Raw genomic sequence first — 20,932 nt, 5'->3', positions numbered from 1 at the left:
GGTTGTGTGTCTCTAATTTCCAAGTTTCCCCCGAGCAATAGCAGGATAATGAAGACAGGCCACCCGAAGCTGATCAGAATCGCAAAAGAGACACACGAAAACAATGGTCTTTCTGCTCTCTCCTCTATTACTTCCCTTTACTATATTTGTTTTTCTGGTCTCCTCTTTTAAAATGTTACCGCTCTTTTATCATATCCAAACTTTTATCATAGACGCCTGTCATCCTGTGGAGTTTTCAGATTGCTTTTGGACATAATCTCATTCAGTGTTTATTTTATACAAATGTATTATAACATAAGTGTGTGTACCGGGTTATTAGAAATTCTGGCAACCAAGTATACCTGACAAAGCTTTGTAGTCACAGCCCAGCCATAGAATATCCCTGAGTAATTGGAGCCCCTTCTCATATAGGTAAGTTATTGACATAATAAAAAACCCTGTTAACAAAACCTTGTATTGCAGTCTTATGAAAAAATCTGATTTTGAACCATAAAATACATGGTAGAGTATTTATAAATAGCAAAGTTCAACTACTATAAGGTTTTTAAATGGTCCAACTACTGGTGAGATAGATGTACTGCACTTTGCGTACAGTTCACTGAAGAAAAACAGTGGCACCTTGAGGTTTATTTAGGCATGAAACTCCTTTGACAAATAAGGAACACCTGGCACTGGCATTCTGCCTATAGACATGAATATGAGCAAAGAAACAGAACCAGATATGAAATGTTATATGATACCAGCAGTTCAAATAATGTGGGTGATAATTGATATTCTATCCATTGTAATATGAATGAATGAACTAAATTAGTTATAAGAGTGGTAATAGTTTTCTGATTCTGAGTTTATTTTCTGGATTTCTTCAAAGTCAACAGAAAAAGAAAAATTCTGAATATGTGTGGAATATTTTAGTTATGGAAGTGCAAATTAGGTAAGATTCATGAAATGATTTTGTTAGTTGTGATTGCTTTAGGAAAGTGGTTTCTAATTGTACCTGGCGTTTACAGTACATGTTTTTACAGACAGAAATAAATAAGAGACTCACATAACCATGGCCCCTGAGAAATGCTTCAGAGAAATCTCCTGCTCACTGTCTACTGCACGGAACAAATCACATAATAACCACATCACAGCAACAACACATCACATCACAGCCACATCACAGCCACATCACATCACAGCCACATCACAGCCACATCACATCAGATCACAGCCACATCACAACCACATCATAGCCACATCACATCACATCACAGCCACATCACAGCCACATCATGCCACATCACATCCACATCACATCACATCACAATCACATCATAACCACATCACAGCAACATTATGATACATCACAGCCACATCACAGCCACATTACGCCACATCACAGCCACATCACAGCCACATCACATCACATCACAGCCACATCATGCCACATCACAGCCACATCACAGCCACATCACATCACATCACAGCCACATCATGCCACATCACAGCCACATCATGTTACATCACAGCCACATCATCCCATATCACAGCCACATCGTGGCACCATCACAGCTTCATGGCTTCATGTGATGCCACAGTGTGAAAGTATTTTGCATGATGTGATTAAACCTCTAACTTACCAATGTGCCATGTTTATAAGCAAGGAAGAGGCCAAAGTAAAGAAATAAAAAGGACAAGAACATTCATTATTGTGCCCAGAGTACTCTCTATATTCTACATGTGAATATATAGCTCATTAATATATGGCTATAGCCTATGAAAATGATCCAATGTCAAAGGAGAAACACAGGGTTGTAATTCATATATCTTTCATACAAAAGAAACCCACAATTTCTAGAAAGCAATTATAGTTGATAACATATCATTGGCTTGGCACGTCTATAGGGAAAGCTGCATCCAAATAAACAGTGCCACTGATTGCCAGTAGGTGGCAAAGTCCAACACCGCCAGTCAGTCTTGTAATTTTATAGAGGGTAGAAAGTACTTTTCACATATAAGAACCACATTTATCAATTATTCACTTTTTTGTGTAGCTACATTACCTTTTTGCATTGCAGTTTTCCTTTTTAAGCACCTTTCACAGTGGATCACCATCACAAAGCTCTTTACAAGATATGAGACTAGGGTGCGTGAACTACGCACAGCCACTTACAATAACGTCTCACCCGAAAGATAGAACATAAGGAGGTTAAGAGACTTTCTCTGGATCACACAATGAGTCATATATATATATATATATATATATATATATATATATATATATATATATATATATATATATATATATATATACACACACACACACACACACACACACACACACACACACACACACACACACACACACACACATATAGATAGATAGATAGATAGATAGATAGATAGATAGATAGATAGATAGATAGATTATGTACTGCCAAGATAAGTCAAGGATTTGGTTTAGGTTTTGACTCGTACCCTTTTACAGCAAAGTGAACTAAAGACTAATTAAAGAGCCAGACCTATGGTAGAGCATTCTGATAAACGTAGTTAACCATAGAAAAACATGGTAAACGCACAGTAAACGCACAGGCTGGTAAAATGTTGTGCTGGTCGCCTGGGGTAAAATCACACCTGCTATGTTTTATTATGGTACTGGCACAAATCAAGCCTGGGGCAACCCAATGCCTATATATGTATATCGACAAACCACTTGCCCAGTTTGCATTAAAACAGTGGACTTCAAAACTTCAACATCCGTGCCCTCGAGACTAGTGTTGTGCCCACGACAATGACATGATCGGTAATACTGCATTACTTATGCATTGGGAGGGGAAGCATTGTAAAGCCATTACAACAACTATTCTATGCTCTCAATCTCTGTGTGTGTGTGTGTGTGTGTGTGTCTATGTATGTGTGTGCCATGTGGTGAATCTGTTTTAAACTTTAATTCATATCTATTTAAAGATCAAGAAAAGAGACAGAGGTCAAACACTAAGTTAAAGAACATTTTAAGTTTGTTTTCCTTCCCTTCCAGGAAGTCTGTTAGTGTTTTACATCCTAGGTCATTTCAACCCAGCAGCATCTTTGGGGTCAAAGCAAAGCATGTCAGTCATTAGGGGAAGCAATTGTTGGCTACTGACACTACAGCAGGCCTTGAAGGGTGGGGACAATTTTTCTCCCAGGGTGAAATGACTAAGAAAGGGCAAGGCTATTTGGTTTATTTAATCTAGTGAGGTGCCACATATCTTAGTTTAAATGAAAATGCATGTTTGCTGAAACACAAGCCGCTCATTTGAGACCTCTCTAGTGAATTGGTGTGCATGTTTTTTAAATGTGTTACATAAACACACTGATATCTGTACAAACTCTGTTCCTGTTTGAAATGGTTAAACAGACCTTGGTTTCATGATTTAAAAGCATTTTGTCAGGAGCAGCATATTCTCACCAATCATAAAACAAAGTCTTTCTCCTCAGCAACAAGCTATTAACATTATGTACACAGGGTGTTACATTTCCAACTCAGAGGAAAGATTGTCTGGAATGAACTGTCACAATTCCCAGGCTGAAGATCATTTGAAATAGTCTTAACTTTGAATGCAGCATTTGTTTTTGTATTTCTGTGAAACCCTGCCAGATTTTTTATTTCCCCTAATCATAGATTGAAAGTGTTTTATTTTGTATGCCTCTGTGTAAAGCCAGTGTACTAATCAACCAATCAGAACTCAGCCAGCAGAACATTTGCAGTGTTTATTGACCTTTTCTGTCATGAATACACTTGGTTTGGAATTACTTTTACATTTAATTCTATATACTGAGAGGGAAAAAACAGTAATGTTAACACTAAACAATTGTCTCTCTGCCCAATTTTGAATGCAAAGACAAATGCAAATTACCAGCACCATTTACTGGAAGGAAGTGCTGTAGGTGCAGCTATGAGCAGGCCAGGTAAATCCTTGTTCTGAGTAATTGCTGGCTTGTTTTAAACAGCTGTCATTGCTTTACAAGTTTCAGAACATGCGCCTTTGCCCTTGCACTTATAGCTAAGTAAAGCCCTTCAAGTTATTAAGCATGTTGAAAGACAGTGTTTTAAATGTTCTCATTGGGAAGACGGGCATACGTTCTGGACTGTATGTTTCCCACCATTTCAAGTTTTGTAATTATCTAAAGAGTTCTTCGCATCATAATTTGGTTGTGTATTGGAGATACTACACATGGTTATTTTAACAACTTTTGTCATACTGGAAAAGGGCACAGCTGGATTTTTTTTATAGAATTTCACTGCACTGGAGAATCACCTTGGATTGCATCAACCATCTATCCATGGTTATCCTGGGATTGCCAGGGGGATACCAGTGTGGAAAATTCTCTTTGAAAAGGTTGTAATTACAAGTTAAATTGAGACTTCTAGATTTTAAAGTCTGAGGCATTGAAACCATAAAGGGAGTGGCACCAGTGACATGACCCTTTGATACCTGTGCATTTAAAATAAAACATCACTTAGCTGTGGTAAGACACGCAATGCTTGCCTATCCCTTACTGGTTTTACAGTATGTAGTGACATAATACAAGTGGGTGCTGTGATAGACAATGCTAAACAACTCTACAGAAATGGAAAGAAAATTAAACCTGCACAAACAGTACTTGCATGTGGAAAGTGGTTTGCAGTGTGCAGGTGTAGAGGTGATGCAATGCTCCAAAAAATGACAAACAATAAAAGTCATGGTCCAAACAATCCTTTATTTTGTAATCAGGTTGTTTGGCGACCGTAAATAATGTGTCCTGCACAGTTAAAAAGAAAGTTATTTCGGGACCATCAGTCCCAAAATAATAATAAGAGTACAACCACACACAGAACACAAACGCAATCACAAGTTCATAGTGAGTGCTATACATGCAAGTGCTGAAATGCAATTTATTAGTGAGTAGTAGTGCAGGGTTTGGTGCTGGCCTTTAGCGACAGCTCTCGGATCATGTTAGCCATCTAACAACGACAACCAAACAAACATAAAACACTCACGGTTACGTTAGTCAATCAGCGGTTCTTTCTCAACCAGAACAAAGGAACAGTTTGCTTTGCCACATCCCCTTTTGTACCTTCAGCTACACCCTCTTGGTTAGCGAGTGCAATCGCTTTTCCTCCAATCCACGACTGCCACATCGCCTCCTGTTGGGGGCGATGACTTGGTGTACTGTGGCTCTGCCCTCTTTCTAGATGGCCTAGACCCTTACAAGTCGGGAGGGGGTTTTATGACCAAGATTCATTCTTTCTCTGTCACATGGCACCAACACCCTTAAATAAACTGGTGACTAGTGTTGTTTTGAATGAGCTACCTGTGTAGGTCTACTGTCATAACTTAATAGCATGCCACGCTGTGTTTTTGAACCAGCACAGTCATTAGGGTGTAAACAGTTTTCTTTTTGGGCTGGAATCAAGGCAACATCTAGAATGTTAGCTGATGTTATAGCCAATAGCCTTTAGGGTTGTGTTTTGCTGTTGCTAAGATGCTAAACCCATAAATATGACTTCTCAGTTATAGTGCGGGTTAATGCCTTCAAGCACGTAGAAACACACACCACTAATCCGAAACTATTTAGAAATTCTAGAAGGATAATGTCATTTTAAAAATGGGAAACTGGTGGGTTTTTTTTCCCCCAAAGCCTGTGCTTTATAGTTGAGGAGTCTGTAAAAAGAAACAGACATGACTTTATAGTCTGTAATTCAAATTTTAATGGTGGTATAGTTAAAATGATGTGATGATGTGTACACAGATGTTATGACCTCTGTTTCCTTTTCATTCTGAGAAGGCTGAAAAAAACTATTGTTTCAATTAAGCAGAGCTTTTTCAGTGAGTCTTGATTCTATATTCAAACAGTTAGGCCAATGAAACAACAACCATATAGCAAACCGTTGAGAAAGCAGTGTGTAAAGAATACATTTTTAAAAACGATTTACTCTAATTAGCGTTTATTTAATCAGAATCTCTATATAAAGCACACTAAAGCAGCCTTGTCAATCAGGTTTGATTGCACACTAATGTATCATTCTTGGATAAGTGTTACATACTTCCATAGCTTCTCCTTTTGTGCACTTATTAGAAATGTTGTTGAGTGTCCAGTCTGTTTGCATACCCTAAAAGTAGTTTAAGCTGTAGGAACACAATCTCCCTCTCTGTCAATCACTGAGCTAAAAGGCTACATGCATTCCACATCAATGCCAGCCCCACGCTCTGCCGTACTGTAGCTCAGGGAAGCATAATGAAAATTGAAATAAAGGGAAAAAAATACTATTTCTGCGATCTGCATACACAAGTTGATGACACTGCTGCATATCAATAGTAATCCTGTTTGTAGACTTCCTGTGTCCTTGCTAAATGCATGCATACATCAGTTCCCGGGCATTATCACTGGAGGAAGAAATACATCTCTGTAAACAAATGTGTTTTCTTTGACTAAGTAAAACAATGTGTGTCAGTGTCCATTGCTTACGTGGGTAGCAGTTCTCACTGAAGTGATCTGCATGTTCTTTTTGTCTGATACGAAGGTGGCTTATTATCTAGGCAGTCCTGCTATGCTGGTGCAGGCATATGATTCAGTCAGCAATAGAAGTGCCTCTTACATTGTTTTACTGTAGCATAGAATTGGAACGTATGGCTCATGACTAATGTGCATGGTCGGTAAATAATACGTCTTATTTCATAATCATGCAGGTTATTTTTCAGTCTGGAGATTAACTTGTTGTTGATTGTTACAAGCAGGGCAACTAAAGCACTTCCTCTGTTAATTTCATGTAATATCACAGACACTTGTATTCAGTGTATTTCAGTGTGAATCTTTCACCATGCTTTCCAAAGCGCTGTCAATCTGTCAGTCAGTGTTCCAGCTGCCTAAAGCGACCACGGAGCCTTAGTCAAGACCTGAAAATAGAGATCAGTCAAACAGATGAGGTCAGGAGCAATATAAGCTTTCTTCCAATAAGGAGCTGTTCCTTGCAGTGTGAAATGTATACAGGATACAGGCACCCAGTGGCTTACACAGCAAAATCAATTTGGTCCCAGTTTACCGCTCTTTACTGACATGTAACTGCAGAATACTGAGTTAGTACATACACTTACCAAACATTAGTTAGCAAAATCATCCACAGTCTTGTCCGCACTCTTTTCTTGCTTGTGCTTGCTCTTATTCAACAAAGCTACTCCTGGTAGTCTTTCTTTACACACTGTACTTCTGCTGTATGTTTTAATGTTTAGAAAAGTATCTCTCAGCAACAGTCAGTATGTTTACATGGCACAAGTATTCATAATATTATTAGGAATACTAGAATATTCTGAATGCTCTGTATACATGCAGGCGGAATTCTCTTAGTCCTTTCACATTCTGCGCTTACATGGTAAACAGAATATTCCCTTCATGCCATTAACACAAGTGTACCTTGCTTTCAACTACAAAACAAAAGAGCGCTCATTGGACTAGAATATTTTGTTGTTTATTGCGAAGGGCTGGTGGCGTGGACGTAGATTTTTGTTATTTGGTTTTGTTTTTTTCAGCTATGGAATCTGATGTTTTGAGATTGTGTAGATGCTTGTGGGTCTTCACTTACGAATAATAATAATAATAATAATAATAATAATAATAATAATAATAATAATAATTACATATATTCAGAAATATAATGTAATATATTGAAAGCTACAAAACGTATTCTACAATATATACCAATATATTATTCATTATATTGCACAATATATAAAACACTATGTTATATAATTTTTTTATTATTTTAATATGTTTGGTAAGTGCTTGGTTGTCATACAAGTGCGTAAAACAAGAACAAATAGGCATTTAAGAGAGGTAAAAACCTCATAACTAAAATGACAATATATTGTATGCCAATATATTTTGACATATATATTTTTTTTCACGTAAGGGCAGACATGAAAAATGACAGGGCACCTGTCTGTGCTCACCCCCAAACCCCTCGGAGCCCACCCGACAAGTTTTTCTTTCAGACTTAAGAAAAAAGACATGAGAACATTATTATATGTTGTTTATTTAAATGCAAAGTTTAGTTAACTGTTTTTTTTTTTTTGAATAAGATACTGTTAATTTTGAGTATGAGGTTCTAAATGTGTAAGACCTGTGTGGTTTTGTGCAGTGCAAATAAGTATCTTTTTCTTTGCAACATTCAAATTCAATATAAAAGAACATAAAACGTGTAGGAATTCCAGACTATTTGTTGTAGACACGATCCTTAGTTTTAAGCCTAATCTAACAAAAAGATCATTATCCAAATACCGAGAAGACGAATGCTTGCGTACGCACAGTTTGGTGTGACAATTATAAAATCACATTCAACAGTACAATTAGCTTAAGCAGGTTGACAAGATGGAGAGAGTTTAGCTGCGTAAGCACATCATAACCAATGAGGGTTGCAGCTCAAGCTTTTTGGCTGAACAGTCGATTAGATTGGCTGTTTGGTTGTGTTTTGATTTATACTCATGAATATGCATTTGGCTTCTACTAATGTTATTGGCCAGCTGCGAGGCTCCTTGCAAACCGGAGCCCTGTGAACTCGACACAACCTTCAACTCAATTACCAGTGTCAATCACGCACTGTCTGAAATAAACCTTCAAGTATCCCACTCACTTCAAATGCAAAAAGGGATGAAATGAAACATATCGAAACGTAGGGCAGTTGGATCTTTGGACACGAATATATATATATATATATATATACTATATATATATATATTATATATATATATATATATATCCTATACAGGATATGTCTTTGTAATGGAGTGGATGGTCATCACCTACCAGCCCTGCTGTTGTCTTCCCCCGTGCACGCTACACAAAGAAAATTGCCAAGACACCAACTGACAATGCTTTACCCCAAACATTGACCCCCCCCTAAACAGCAGTTGGTCTGACAAAACTAGACCTGCTGCTCATAAATGAACATGATACGAGTTTATATAAATGCATTTCACTGATATTTTGTAGCCTACGTACTGGTACGGAATCTGCATTAAGCAAGAATCAGCAGGCTTATTATTGTGTTTTCATGCATTTAAACTATGTAAAATAATACATCTGAAATGTTATCTCATTTTAGGTACTTTTTCGGTGTCAATTGTAGCAGTAACACTACAAAAAAGGAAATGACAATGCATTTTAAAAGAGTGTGCTACCTTCACTCATTAGGGTGCTCGGACCAGGGTACCTCTGAATAAATATATAGTGCCGTAGCCTACAAAGACAATAAATCATGAAAACATTTATGTAGTCATTTATAATATTATTATTATTCAATAATAATAATAATAATAATAATAATAATAATAATAATAATAATAATACATTTGACACTCATATAGAATATTTCTCTATCTGAATGAATGACTGTCCAGCAGAGAGAAACTTCTTAAATGTCTTTGCTCACACGTAAATTGTGGTGCTAGCAGCTAGTTGATTTCCTATAATAGAATATACTAGTTCTAAAGCTGCTAGTTCAGTTATGTGAACAGGGGTGGGGTGCAAGGGTCTGCCGTGGAATTACGCCTATGGTGTCACTAGTTCATGCAGTCGTGACGGGCGGTTCTGTGATGTATCGCGCGGGTTGCCGTAGCGATGATCTCTCTCACTCCTTCAGTGATTGCTACCAAGATGGACGCTGCATATACAGAGTGCTGCCTGGGCTCTGCAGGGGAATAGAGACTTAGGGGAGCTCGAGAGACAAATTTAGCAACTCCTGAAAAAAGTGCAAACGTCCAACTTCGACCAGCCATGATGGGGCCCATGCACAGATAGAAAAACACCAACATTCGCACCCAACATGGAGCCTAGCGAGATCAGCAGGTAAGCAAATCTGAAGAAATTGCAGCGGTTAAAAAGCATTAAACTACACAAACAGACCGGCGAGGTGCCAGATTGTGATCTTACCCTTTCCATTCGAGAGACTTGTAACTGCGCCTGCGTACCAGTTTGCAGCTGCCTTCCTGTCAAATAGTGAGTAGCTTGCAGCTGCATCCTTAGTGCCTGTTGTACAGGGTCTGAGAGTCGCAAAGTTTTTTTTTTTTTTTCATGTTATGCAAGAATGTGCATGGATTTCTTGGTGATCAGTGAAAAACAAGAAGCTTTGAAAATGCTCTGGGGTTAAGACTGAGGTAATTGCAAACTGCAGTTGGATTATAAACTGCATCTTGTACGACGTGTGCGGGCAACATTGCACAACTGGACAATTGCCTGCACACCACAAGTGACTTTTTTTTTTTTTTTTTTTTTAAATCCAAAAAAAAAAATAAAATAAGTGTGCAAAACAAACTTTGTTTTTTATATAATATTTAAACACGTGATATATATATATATATATATATATATATATATATATATATATATATAATTGGACTATTTTGAATAAAAATATAACGTCTACACTTAATTGTGATTTAGTCAATTTTGAAGTAGGCTCGGGTGTTTGCTATCGCTTATGATTGCCTTGCTTCTACATAACGAGCAAGATATTTACAGCAGAAGCATTGTTATGAATTCCATGGACAGTTGACGTGAGTATAGCGGCTACAAAAAATCGCCTAGTTTATTTTTCAGCCTTGCAACCATTCCCTAAAATAGGCGAATGACATGTTCTACTGCAAATGTGCGTTCTGTTTAATCGTTTTGCTTTTTCAATTGTAAATGCATATTTACACACAGGCCTTTTGGAGATGTGTTCCCCATGCAGGTTTGCAAAAACTCCGTAAACAAGTGCAACAGTCCATTATTAAGATTCGACTCTGACTTGGTGTGGCACTGTGTACTGACATGTGCTGTAGTTACATGTACAGCAGCAACAGATTATCAGTTCACTCGAAGTCTCGTAGCAGACAGACTTTTTTGTTTATTCGGTGCAAGATTAAGAAATACAAATTGCGCACATTTTGGAGTTTTGCCAAGTGATAAAAAAGCAAAAGGCGCAATCCTTGCATAATGTTTGGTTTAAAAGGGATGCTGTGAGATTTGTAACGTTTTTGAATACTGCAATATTGTTATTTAGCATTGTGGGTGCATGTGGACGACATTCTTAAATAACTGTATCAGCAAACAAACATTATTATTATTATTATTATTATTATTATTATTATTATTATTATTATTATTAAAAAACTGTTTCTAAAAAATAAAAACATCGAAGTTTTTCCTGGAAGCTTGGTCATAAAGGACCTTCGAGACCATATATTTTACATGCCGTAGCATATATATATATATATATATATATATATATATATATATATTATATAATAATTTAATATTCGCAGAATATATATATATATTCTATATATATAATATTATATATAATTTTAATATTAATTAAAAGCGTCGCTGACGGTGTGTGTTTTGTTACGTGCTCTTGATAAAAACTTGTTTGAGAACTATGTCATACAACCGGTTATTGACATCAATTCTATTTTAGAATTAATGTGTGCAAACTCTAACATTGTAACGATTATAATTCGGGTTTCCGTCCACGGATATGCATTTTGCTGACCAATAGAACTATAAGCTCAAATTTGGGGGTGTGAGATGTTACGACCATTTTATACTGGTAAAAGTCTTCCTAAATTCATTCTTCATCCAAACATTTGTAAGCTGGTAAGAAAACAGATCTCTTTTTCTTCTATTTTATTTGTCATTAAGGGTTTCTAGGTTGAGTTTGCCCATTTCCTTACCGAGATAAATCAAGTTCAATTGTAACATGTTGTAGCCTCCTGATTCTATTAAGTAGGCACACCTGTCACATGCAGTTCAGTTTTTATCAAATAATGCACATTCAAGGGGTTCCAGCTTGTGGAATAGACCCCGTTCACACTTGCGGTTAAGGAGGCCCAGGGCCGGGTGAAATTTAGACCAACTTTTTGATGAGGTCTAAAGTACTCAATGCCGCCTCAGGGCCGGCCTATCTTTATGTGTGAACCCAACGCAGGCCCTGGGCCGGCCTTAACGCGTCAATGCAGTGACGTAGCCCAAACCACTCCCCTACCAGGTTGAGCGTAGTAGATCAGACAATATCGGTTTTAAGAGGTAGCAGCTGGGACGATGCAGAAATTAACCCTTAGCGGTCCATTTATTCAGCGCTTGTGAGGTGCGTCAGGCCCAGTTTAATTTTACACGCGCTGTTTTAATTTTTTTTTTTTTAAAACAGGTTTAAAAGGTATTGAATTGCAAAAGGACAGTCCTGCATCTCCAGCCAAGCCCCAGCCCTTGTTCGCTGTATTTTTCACATACCTCATTATAGATACTGATAAATCCTCTCCCGATCACTCGTTTTATCACTAAACTCCTCAATAATGTGATCCAAGTCATTATTTTATTACTATAACATCTCAAAAAGCTCTGCAAATGTCCGTAATAGTCTTTGAGCGCTGGATGCAGAAGCAGCAATCTCCGTTATGTCCGTGTTATCTCTGTGGTGCAAGGGGCTATCCCTTTTGAGTGGGCAATACTGAGCAGCAGGCCAGAGATAACCCACCACGATCTTGGATTTTATGGAACCTACGGCGATCTCCAGCCCGGAAAATAGCAATGGGGAATGCACTGAATACACAGACACTTTTGACTGTGATGATGGGTCAGTCATGAATGGTAAGTATTTCTTCATCGTAGAGCTTTCATTGTAAGTCTCAATATTGATAAATAATGCATATGATATTGCATATTCAGTCACCATTAATATAATAATCTGTATTGTGATTAATGTAATGTACACGTCCTTGTTTGCTGCATTTACGCATGAGCCAATATGAGCGCTTCTTTCCACAGTAACCGACTGCACTGTCAACACACGCCTTTATAGTATCGTATGCAGTAAGTACTGAACCAACAGTGTTGCAAAAAATAAGACTGCCATATTTACACCTGCAAATTCCCAGCTCAATCTCTTATGTCGACTTCTGGGAATGCTGTGTTTACGTCACTGTTTACATTCCCGACAAGTACTTCACCACAGTTCAGGGTTCCTTTTCAGCCACATATGTGAACGCACTTAGGCCCCCTAAAACCTCAGCAGGCCCATAGACAGCGCAAGGCCGGCTCAGTAAGTGTGAACGGGGTCATAATGCCATAAATGTACTTAATACACTAACATTTTCTATGCACATCTCAAATGTGGAGCTTTGAAAGAATCACGTTATAGGAGACATGTATTTTCATTTTAACCTGTCAACACTAAACAACCAAAAAGAGAAGTCTAACTTGACCAAATAAGTATTTTCAATATAAGTATATATATATATATATATATATATATATATATATATATGAGTTTTATGTAAATAACTTTTTTCAGGGCTTTCGTTTTTGATACTGTATGAAATTTGTTTTTTCGGTTACTTTCCAAAGTGCTTGAGTGTTTTTCTTTCAAAATACGTGTAGTAGTAACTCGACAATACTTGCACTAAGTTGTACCGTCTTTCCTTTGCTGTCTTCTACAACGAAATCCCTCTGTTCACAGGCACATTCTTCTGGGGTTTTTGTGTGTAGGCATTCTTGTACATTTCAACACAATTCTAATTTAAATCCTCCGTATCTTAACTGTAATACAGCTTTAAATCCCAGTTGATCCCTGATCCTGGTTGTTACCATGTTTTAAATCTCACCAGCGGAGTCTCCAATAGAAACGTAGGAATGTGCTGTCACTCAGTAGTTGGGGCGGATTTAACATATTCAGAACGAATCAATGATCGATGCAAGTCAGGAAGGCGGGGACATTGCCCAGCAGCACTGGGAAATGTATTTCTTATTATTTTTGTAGTAGGTTTTATTTTTTAATGGGAAAAGGGTAAAGTCAATGTGAATTGATTAACCATTTCCACTGTTTTTCCAGTGTTTATTGGCTAACCAACGATTTTAATTTTTTTTGTATTGGGGGTGTTTTATCGGTTAAAACAGAAAATAAGAAGCCATAGCTATAGCTAATAACCAACACAAGTCGTTCTGTCTGGCTTCCATTGCCTGCTGTTGTGTTTTCCAAGTTACCTGCTTGACTGCTTTTAAAAGTTTCAGATAGTGAAGGTTGTTGGACAAGAATTCAAGCATTTAAAAAAAAAAAAAAAAAAAAATCCAGAATTCTTTTCAACATTATCAAATGAGAGTTAATCTCAACACTGACAATATCTAAATGTCTTAATCTGGATTTTCACCAAATTTTTGCTGATCTTTGAATATGGGTCCTTAAAGCACATACTCTAGGTCGAAATAAATGCTCAGAATTATTTAACTTTTAAACATTCTGTTTACTCCAGTTTTGGATGCATCAGAAACACCAATTTAAACACATATCTCGTAGTCTGTTTGTTGTAACTCATCTCCCCTTGATTTTACATTGATTGAAAGACAGTTCCGTTTGCCAGAGGGAATTTTTAGACTACGTTTGTTTCTGACTTTTTGTTTTGTTTTTGTTTAATATATCCATGTATTTTGCAAGGCGGTAGCATCTGCAAACAGCTCACCATTGTCGTGCTGCAGTTAGGTAGAGATGTGCCAGTCAGGGAAATAATTTGGCAGGGCTGTGCAAGTGGATAGCAGTGCAAGCTCTGTTTCACTGTGTTTCTTTCCGGTGCATTGTTTGACATTTTAACACCTTAAAGAAGGAATGAAAGGGAGTCTTGGTGTAATCTTATTTTGATTTCGTATATTATCCCTTACAGTGCAGTGTAGCCTTAACCCTACAGTTGCTTCTCATATTTTCTGCAGCCTAGGAACCCATTGCTAGTTTACATGATTTTTGACATCTGGTGAATCAATGAAGTGTTTTCTGGTGCCTCTTCAAAGCAGTCAACAAAGACTTGTTTTGCTTCTACTACTGTATATGTAGTTGTAAACTATTTTAAACACAGTGTAGTGGGTCAAGCTTTTTGGCTCTCTCCGTACATTTTGAAGGGGGTCTAATGCTCTGTGTTATTGCTTAATTATCCCCATTGTATTAATGCAGATGTCCCCAAATAAAGAAACATTCAGAAATTAGACAAAGTAGAGCACCACTGTCAGTTTCCCATTCAAGTCAAAGAGCCAATAAATATCGTCAGACGTTTGTCTGCATTGGATTTATCCCTGTGACCCTATGGAAATCACTATATTTTGCAATGCGGTTGACAGTATGTAGGTAGGACTTATGTAAGGAAAATGCTTTTGCTCCAGTTTCATAGAAACTGCAGGGGTAATTGTGTGCCCTGTTTTGTATCTTATTGTATTGTAGATCAGGGCCCCTCCAGTATGTCTGACACTGGGGCTAAGTTGAGTGGTGTATTCTCTTTGTGGGTATTGTTCGGAAGTCGGGCAAGCTGTGGTAAGTCGTCTTGGGAGCTGGTCAGAACAGTCAGAACGTGAGGAAGGAAGCAGCAACTCGGACTGAAAGTGTTTCAGCATATCGTGTGGTTTTAGAATGGTCTTGATACCTGGCCAGGCTTACAGACAAATAAACATAGAAATAAAGACAGAGCCTTTCCAGCTTGGCATTATAAATCAAACTGCAGGATTTAAAATGTAGATGTTTCTGGACCCCTTGTTGTACCATCATGGAGACATGACTGCAGTTTCAAAACTCCAGGCCTCCTGAATCTTTACAATAACAAGTTGCTGTGACCTTAAATTAACGATAACAAGAAGTATTTCTCATTGACCAACTTTAATATTGATACATTTTGAAAGCTTGATCAGCCTGTAAGTGCTTCTGACTGTGTTATTTCTTTGTTCAAAGCATTGTGTATGAATTAGCCCTTTAGTGAATACAGAGGCTTCGAAGTGTTTAATAAGTTATGGCAAATGATAGATAAATCATTCTGGGGAAAAAAGAAACTGCAACTGTGAGATCCTGGTACTTGTAGGGATGCGCAAACAGTAAATGTGTTTTGTATTATTTTTTTGCACGGCAGGATTTGACATTAACCATGTCCTGGCAGCCAGGGACCGGTAGAGATCGCAGTTTGGCCGGTAGTTATGAAGCACCACAGGCCCGACTGGGCCGGTTACATTTAACTAGTATAATATATATATATATATATATATATATATATATATATATATATATATATATATATATATATATATATAAAAGTGCACATGACTTCCTTTTCATGAATCCAGGAAAATGGGCCAGTGTGCAAAAAAGCTGAAAATTAATTTACAAAGCATTTTTTAAAAACATAACTACGAACTAATCCTAATATTTGTCATATTTGTTGTACAGTCAGAATCTGAGACTGCTTGCCGAAGTGCTGTGTTGGTACTTGTTCCCGTAATGTGGCATATCTTTTATAAATCAGGTTTTCTACAACTAAGCAACCAATAAGCCCAAATGAAAGTGCTGAAATCAATAAATCATACAGGAAGTAATTATGAAAAAAAATGAAGACAAACATTTATGTGGAGACTTCATTATGACAATGAAAAAAAAGTAACATTCTGCCTTGTTTGGCGTCAGTTTCCCAGACTTGCTGATAAAAAGCAGATTTATTTGTTATAAATTCAACATTATAAAGTCCCATTGGATACCCAGATACGCAATCAAATTCTCTATCTTTTTGATTTGGGATCCGATGCTTTCAGGTCAAAAATGCCGTTCACAATCTTTCCAGGACTCGCTGGTATCTCTCAGCAAGACTGGCGCTGACTTGGGAGAAGCTACACAAGAGACAACGCTCTGAGAAGGATTGTTATTATTTTGTATTATGAATATTGTTTTAATAGTGTTTACTATTAGGATTAGGGATGGAAATGGTAGTTTCCTATTTGAATACACAGGGTGCAACATTTTTGTGTGTTCGATTACCCAAACTCTGGTCCCTTACGCTACCAAGAATAAAAGGCAAAGAGCACAACAGTGTAAGCCGGTAAAGTTTAGCCGGGTTCACAAAGTGTGCAAACAATGTCCAAGATGAGATTTCTTTGTTCAATATCCTATTTCCTTAGGCACAAGTTTTTCCTTTTGTTTACTGTTAAAATGCAAAACTCCATGAGCAGCAGCAACGTCACAGCACGTAGCTCTTCCAATTAAAGCAACAGTAGCATAATATTGTGCAAACCACACAATAATTGCTGTAGTGGATATAGCAACCTACATATTCTACAGCTGTTTAATTCTAACAAATACTATTTATAAAATATTTATTATTTCTTTCTTAATAATATTTATGTTCTTAATAATATAAATATTGTAACCTGGCCAAAACAATAGAAAGTACATTCCAACATTACTAATTACCACTAGCCATCAAGTACTGACATCAGGTGAATCTAAGTCAAGTTACTTTGTTTATTCAATAACCTGTAAAACAAGGATACCTGGTTGTACTTTTAGTGGTCAGTGCAAATGTTGACGTTACTCCATCCATTCACAGAAAGTCAACAGTAGATGTTTTACATTGAACTGCAGTCCAGAGTTAAAAACTAACTTCTTTTCAACTCCAAGTATCTTGCCTTTTCTTATTAGTCACTGCATTATTCTGCTTAACATTCTTTTTTTTTTTTAATATTCATCATATCGTTTAATTACCTATCTATGTTACCCAAGTTTGGATTACTTCTTTTAGCACTTGCTATATACATTATTTTATTTCAGTATACACATTCAAAGTTCGCTGGTGCCATGCTCCCAGAAGCTGTTTTAGGACTGGCTAGCAACAGCTGCAGAAGCTGCTGTGTACAGTCATTACAGCGGAACTCAAGCAGGGATCTGTTAACATTAGCTAAAAACAAGGCAATAACATTTTTTTAAACATAAAAACATTTTCAAACAGAATACGATTACTGTAGAATGTTGCTATTACAAGCATTGCGTAATTAATTAGGGTCCTTACGTTTAATCTGCCAATAACAACAGGTTTAAGACTGACATAACACGTGTTAAGCGTCAGCATTAGAAAAATAAGACGTGTTTGCTTCTACTAGTAGCTAATGTATAAGGGTTTTTTGTGTACTGCAATATGCTACTTGAATATTTTTTATTTTTTATTTTCGTGTAATCATGTATTTAATTACACTGACCCATCCCTAATTAGGATTATTACAATTCAGTTTTAGCGTTGCTGTGACCATATGGTAACAGCTTGGTTGCGGGTTTGCTTGTGAAAAAATGAGTATCGTTTGTACACATTCATTTTCAAATCTTGAATACAGTATTTTCTGACAAGCACACAAATGTGTGCATGTTAAATGGCTGAAGTATTGAAAGGCTTTGATTAGCCACTTTCTTTTGAGACGTGGGCTCTCTTTGGTTACCGTACAAGGTTAGAAACATACTGAAAATAAAAACCATCTTGAAAAAATATACAAATGTATTGGGCCAGATAAAATTGGATCCACGCCAGTATAAACACTAACTCAGTGGCCCATGGGACCAGTAGTTAAAAATCTAAACGTAGAGCCCTGCACGGAGCAGGCTATAGTTGTATGGAATTGTCAGTTACTGTAAGTGAAATGCTTGCCTATTTTACATGCAAATCAGGATGCCTGTCTCTGTGGATATGTTCATGGTTTGCACCAAGGCTGGATAAAATAATGTACCTGTTAAAGTTGGGACTGCAGTTCTAATTTAACCTACACACAATATTCAGGCTTGCCCGGTTTTATTTGGCTGCCCGTTGTATCTTCCTACAAAGTGATCAAAGTAAGCAAATTAGCCCATGCATGTTCAAATGGCCACTGCATTGATCAACTTTATTGGCAAATGAATGACAACAATCTGAATAGGAGAATATAGCTGCAGTGTTTCTAAGCAGATGGACTCTTTTGATGTCCACTGCACAGCTTAAATTGCCCTTAACTGCTGCACAATTCATAAGCATGTGATTATGGGTGTGCAATTAATATAAAGGAGAAAACAGCTGTCGGAAAAGAGAGTGAGGAATTCCTCTGTCTTGATTGGCTGTTTGCAAGGCTGTATGTGTTTCTTATTTTCTTAGGAGCTTTTATATTATTATGTATTCCAGTGGCTTTTGTTCAGTTCAGGGTTTTCATGATTGTCAGACTGGACAAAACAATATCCTGAAAAAAATGTTTAATTACACCCCTGAAAAAGGCTGTTGTTTATAAACCTGCATAAATATTATAAACCTGTTGGCCCTCTTTGCAGCGCCGTCAGAGGTGATTTACAAGTTTATGCAATATTTTCAATTAAGCTGGAATATAGCACACTGCCAACAGGTGGTCCTGTTATTTTATTTCAAGATGGTCAACCCCCCCAACCCCGCCCCACACACACACACACAGTGGAGAGTATCTGCACCAGTCTAGCTTGCTATTGTAGTGTGAAATTGGATCCCTTATGTCTCCAGAAACGCAATTTGATTCTTACAGCTTTTCATTTTCTCCTCCTGTGAGTTTTAGTTCACAACCCAGCTGTGACCTACACTTCAGAAAGTGTGAATCCTGAGTGAAAGGGTTATTCACAAGTAGCAAAATAATAGCCACGCTTGCCACCTACTGACAATGGATGACCCCCACCCTGAACAGTGTAAGGACACATGCCTAGTCTGCAGAAAAGCTTTGACTCGCACTAAGAAACCACAACCCCCTTCTCTCAAACTGGTGTTCAGCAATGCCGTGGTTAACATACCGACCTAAGTAAATTCTATAGCAGTAGTAAACCTAACAGGGACAACACCGTATACTGTAAAGCTTATTAAATTTTTTTTAGCAAGCTGCAAGTTCTGTTTTTGGTTGCAGCTTTACACTGCTGTAGTATGTCTGTGTCTTCAGAACTTTCTGGCTTGTGATTGGTTACTTCATCCTCATATCTAAGGAGAAAAAACAAATTGTGCTGTACTCTGAATTTAATTAAAATACTTGGGAGCCAATCTACTCTTATTTATTGATTTTTTTTTCTTATTATTTTCAGCCTTTGTAAGCATGCTAGGCCATCCTGACTGTACCAAAAAACAAAACAAAAAAAAAGAAGTGCATCGCTTAAGTTTTTTTTTTAGTCCTGCTGGAAAAAAGCAAGTCTATCTGAAATGTAGTCTAAACCTGTACTGTGCAGATCACCTGCTATACGTGCACACGGTTAAACACTGCATGTAAATGTGCTGAGTACAGTTTGGTACACTTAGCCCCTTCATTGTCTCTTTTTTTCTGCAATGAAGACACAAGGTTGTTGGCAGACTATCACGTTATTTAATCTGAAATAAGTTTTATGTGTTTTTAGGTTACTAACATACATCTCATCAGCAAACGTCCGAGATATGACGTAATCCTTTTTTTTTTTTTTTTTATTCATTCCAAGCTGATGTGTTAACTTTTTTGTTTCCCACTGTTGAGAATATTTGCTAGTTTGCCAAGCCTATTAAGTATATATTTAGAAAGTTACTTTGTTGCTGCCTTCGTAGTGGATAAAACCAGCATTGAAATGGAGAACAGTATATTGTCAGAGCACTAAAGGAAGTGTTCATACAGGAAAAGCTGGGTATGTGCGAGCAGGATAGAACAGTCTGTTACTTTTATCTTACTATAACAGTAAACACATGCAGTGAAGTTCAGAATTATATTCAGGATTCAATTTAATTGCACTATGATTCTTGATTTGGATCCTGGTACTTTTAAACCTCAGGTAACCATCTGATGTACAACTTGACTCTGATGTATAAACTAAAGCATTCCTAATACTGTTATTTCATTGAGATGCCAGTTGAATCAGATCTGCAGTAACAGAGTCCATTGCTTTGATGTATGGCTGCAATATTGTGCTATGTGACTTTTCCGGCACACCACCTGCACCTGGCATGGAACCACAGGCGTAAGTAACACTGCAGTGTGCCTGTACACCAGTGGCTTTTAAACTAAAGTGGGGCGCAGGAAGCTTTCAGGAGGTTCCTGAAACAACTACATCACAAGCAGACTTAAGGGCTATTCACACTATGGCGTTTACTCACTGCGTTTTCTAGAGATCGGAAAACACTAT

General features: G+C 37.3%; 1 protein-coding gene across 5 annotated transcripts in view; it reads left to right on the top strand.

Annotated features, from left to right (window-relative positions):
- Nucleotides 1-9,613: 9,613 nt before the first annotated feature.
- The window catches only part of map3k4 (mitogen-activated protein kinase kinase kinase 4), a 48,962-nt gene continuing 37,643 nt past the window's right edge, over nucleotides 9,614-20,932 (top strand). For 3 of the 5 annotated variants that reach the window (XM_041251305.1, XM_041251303.1, XM_041251302.1), the window contains exon 1: nucleotides 9,614-9,843. Coding sequence is in view for 2 of the 5 variants with exons in the window: in XM_041251303.1 (XP_041107237.1) it covers nucleotides 9,821-9,843 (23 nt within the window). In the remaining 3 variants the exon portion in view is untranslated. Of the gene's footprint in view, nucleotides 9,844-10,020; nucleotides 10,152-20,932 lie in introns of those variants that run through there. The other 2 variants (XM_041251307.1, XM_041251304.1) reach the window with 1 other exon arrangement.

The sequence above is a fragment of the Polyodon spathula genome, chromosome 5 (assembly GCF_017654505.1).
Source record: "Polyodon spathula isolate WHYD16114869_AA chromosome 5, ASM1765450v1, whole genome shotgun sequence".
Classification (NCBI taxonomy): domain Eukaryota; kingdom Metazoa; phylum Chordata; class Actinopteri; order Acipenseriformes; family Polyodontidae; genus Polyodon; species Polyodon spathula.
The sequence above is the reverse complement of the archived record's forward strand: the minus strand, read 5'-3'. Positions and strand labels throughout refer to the sequence as shown.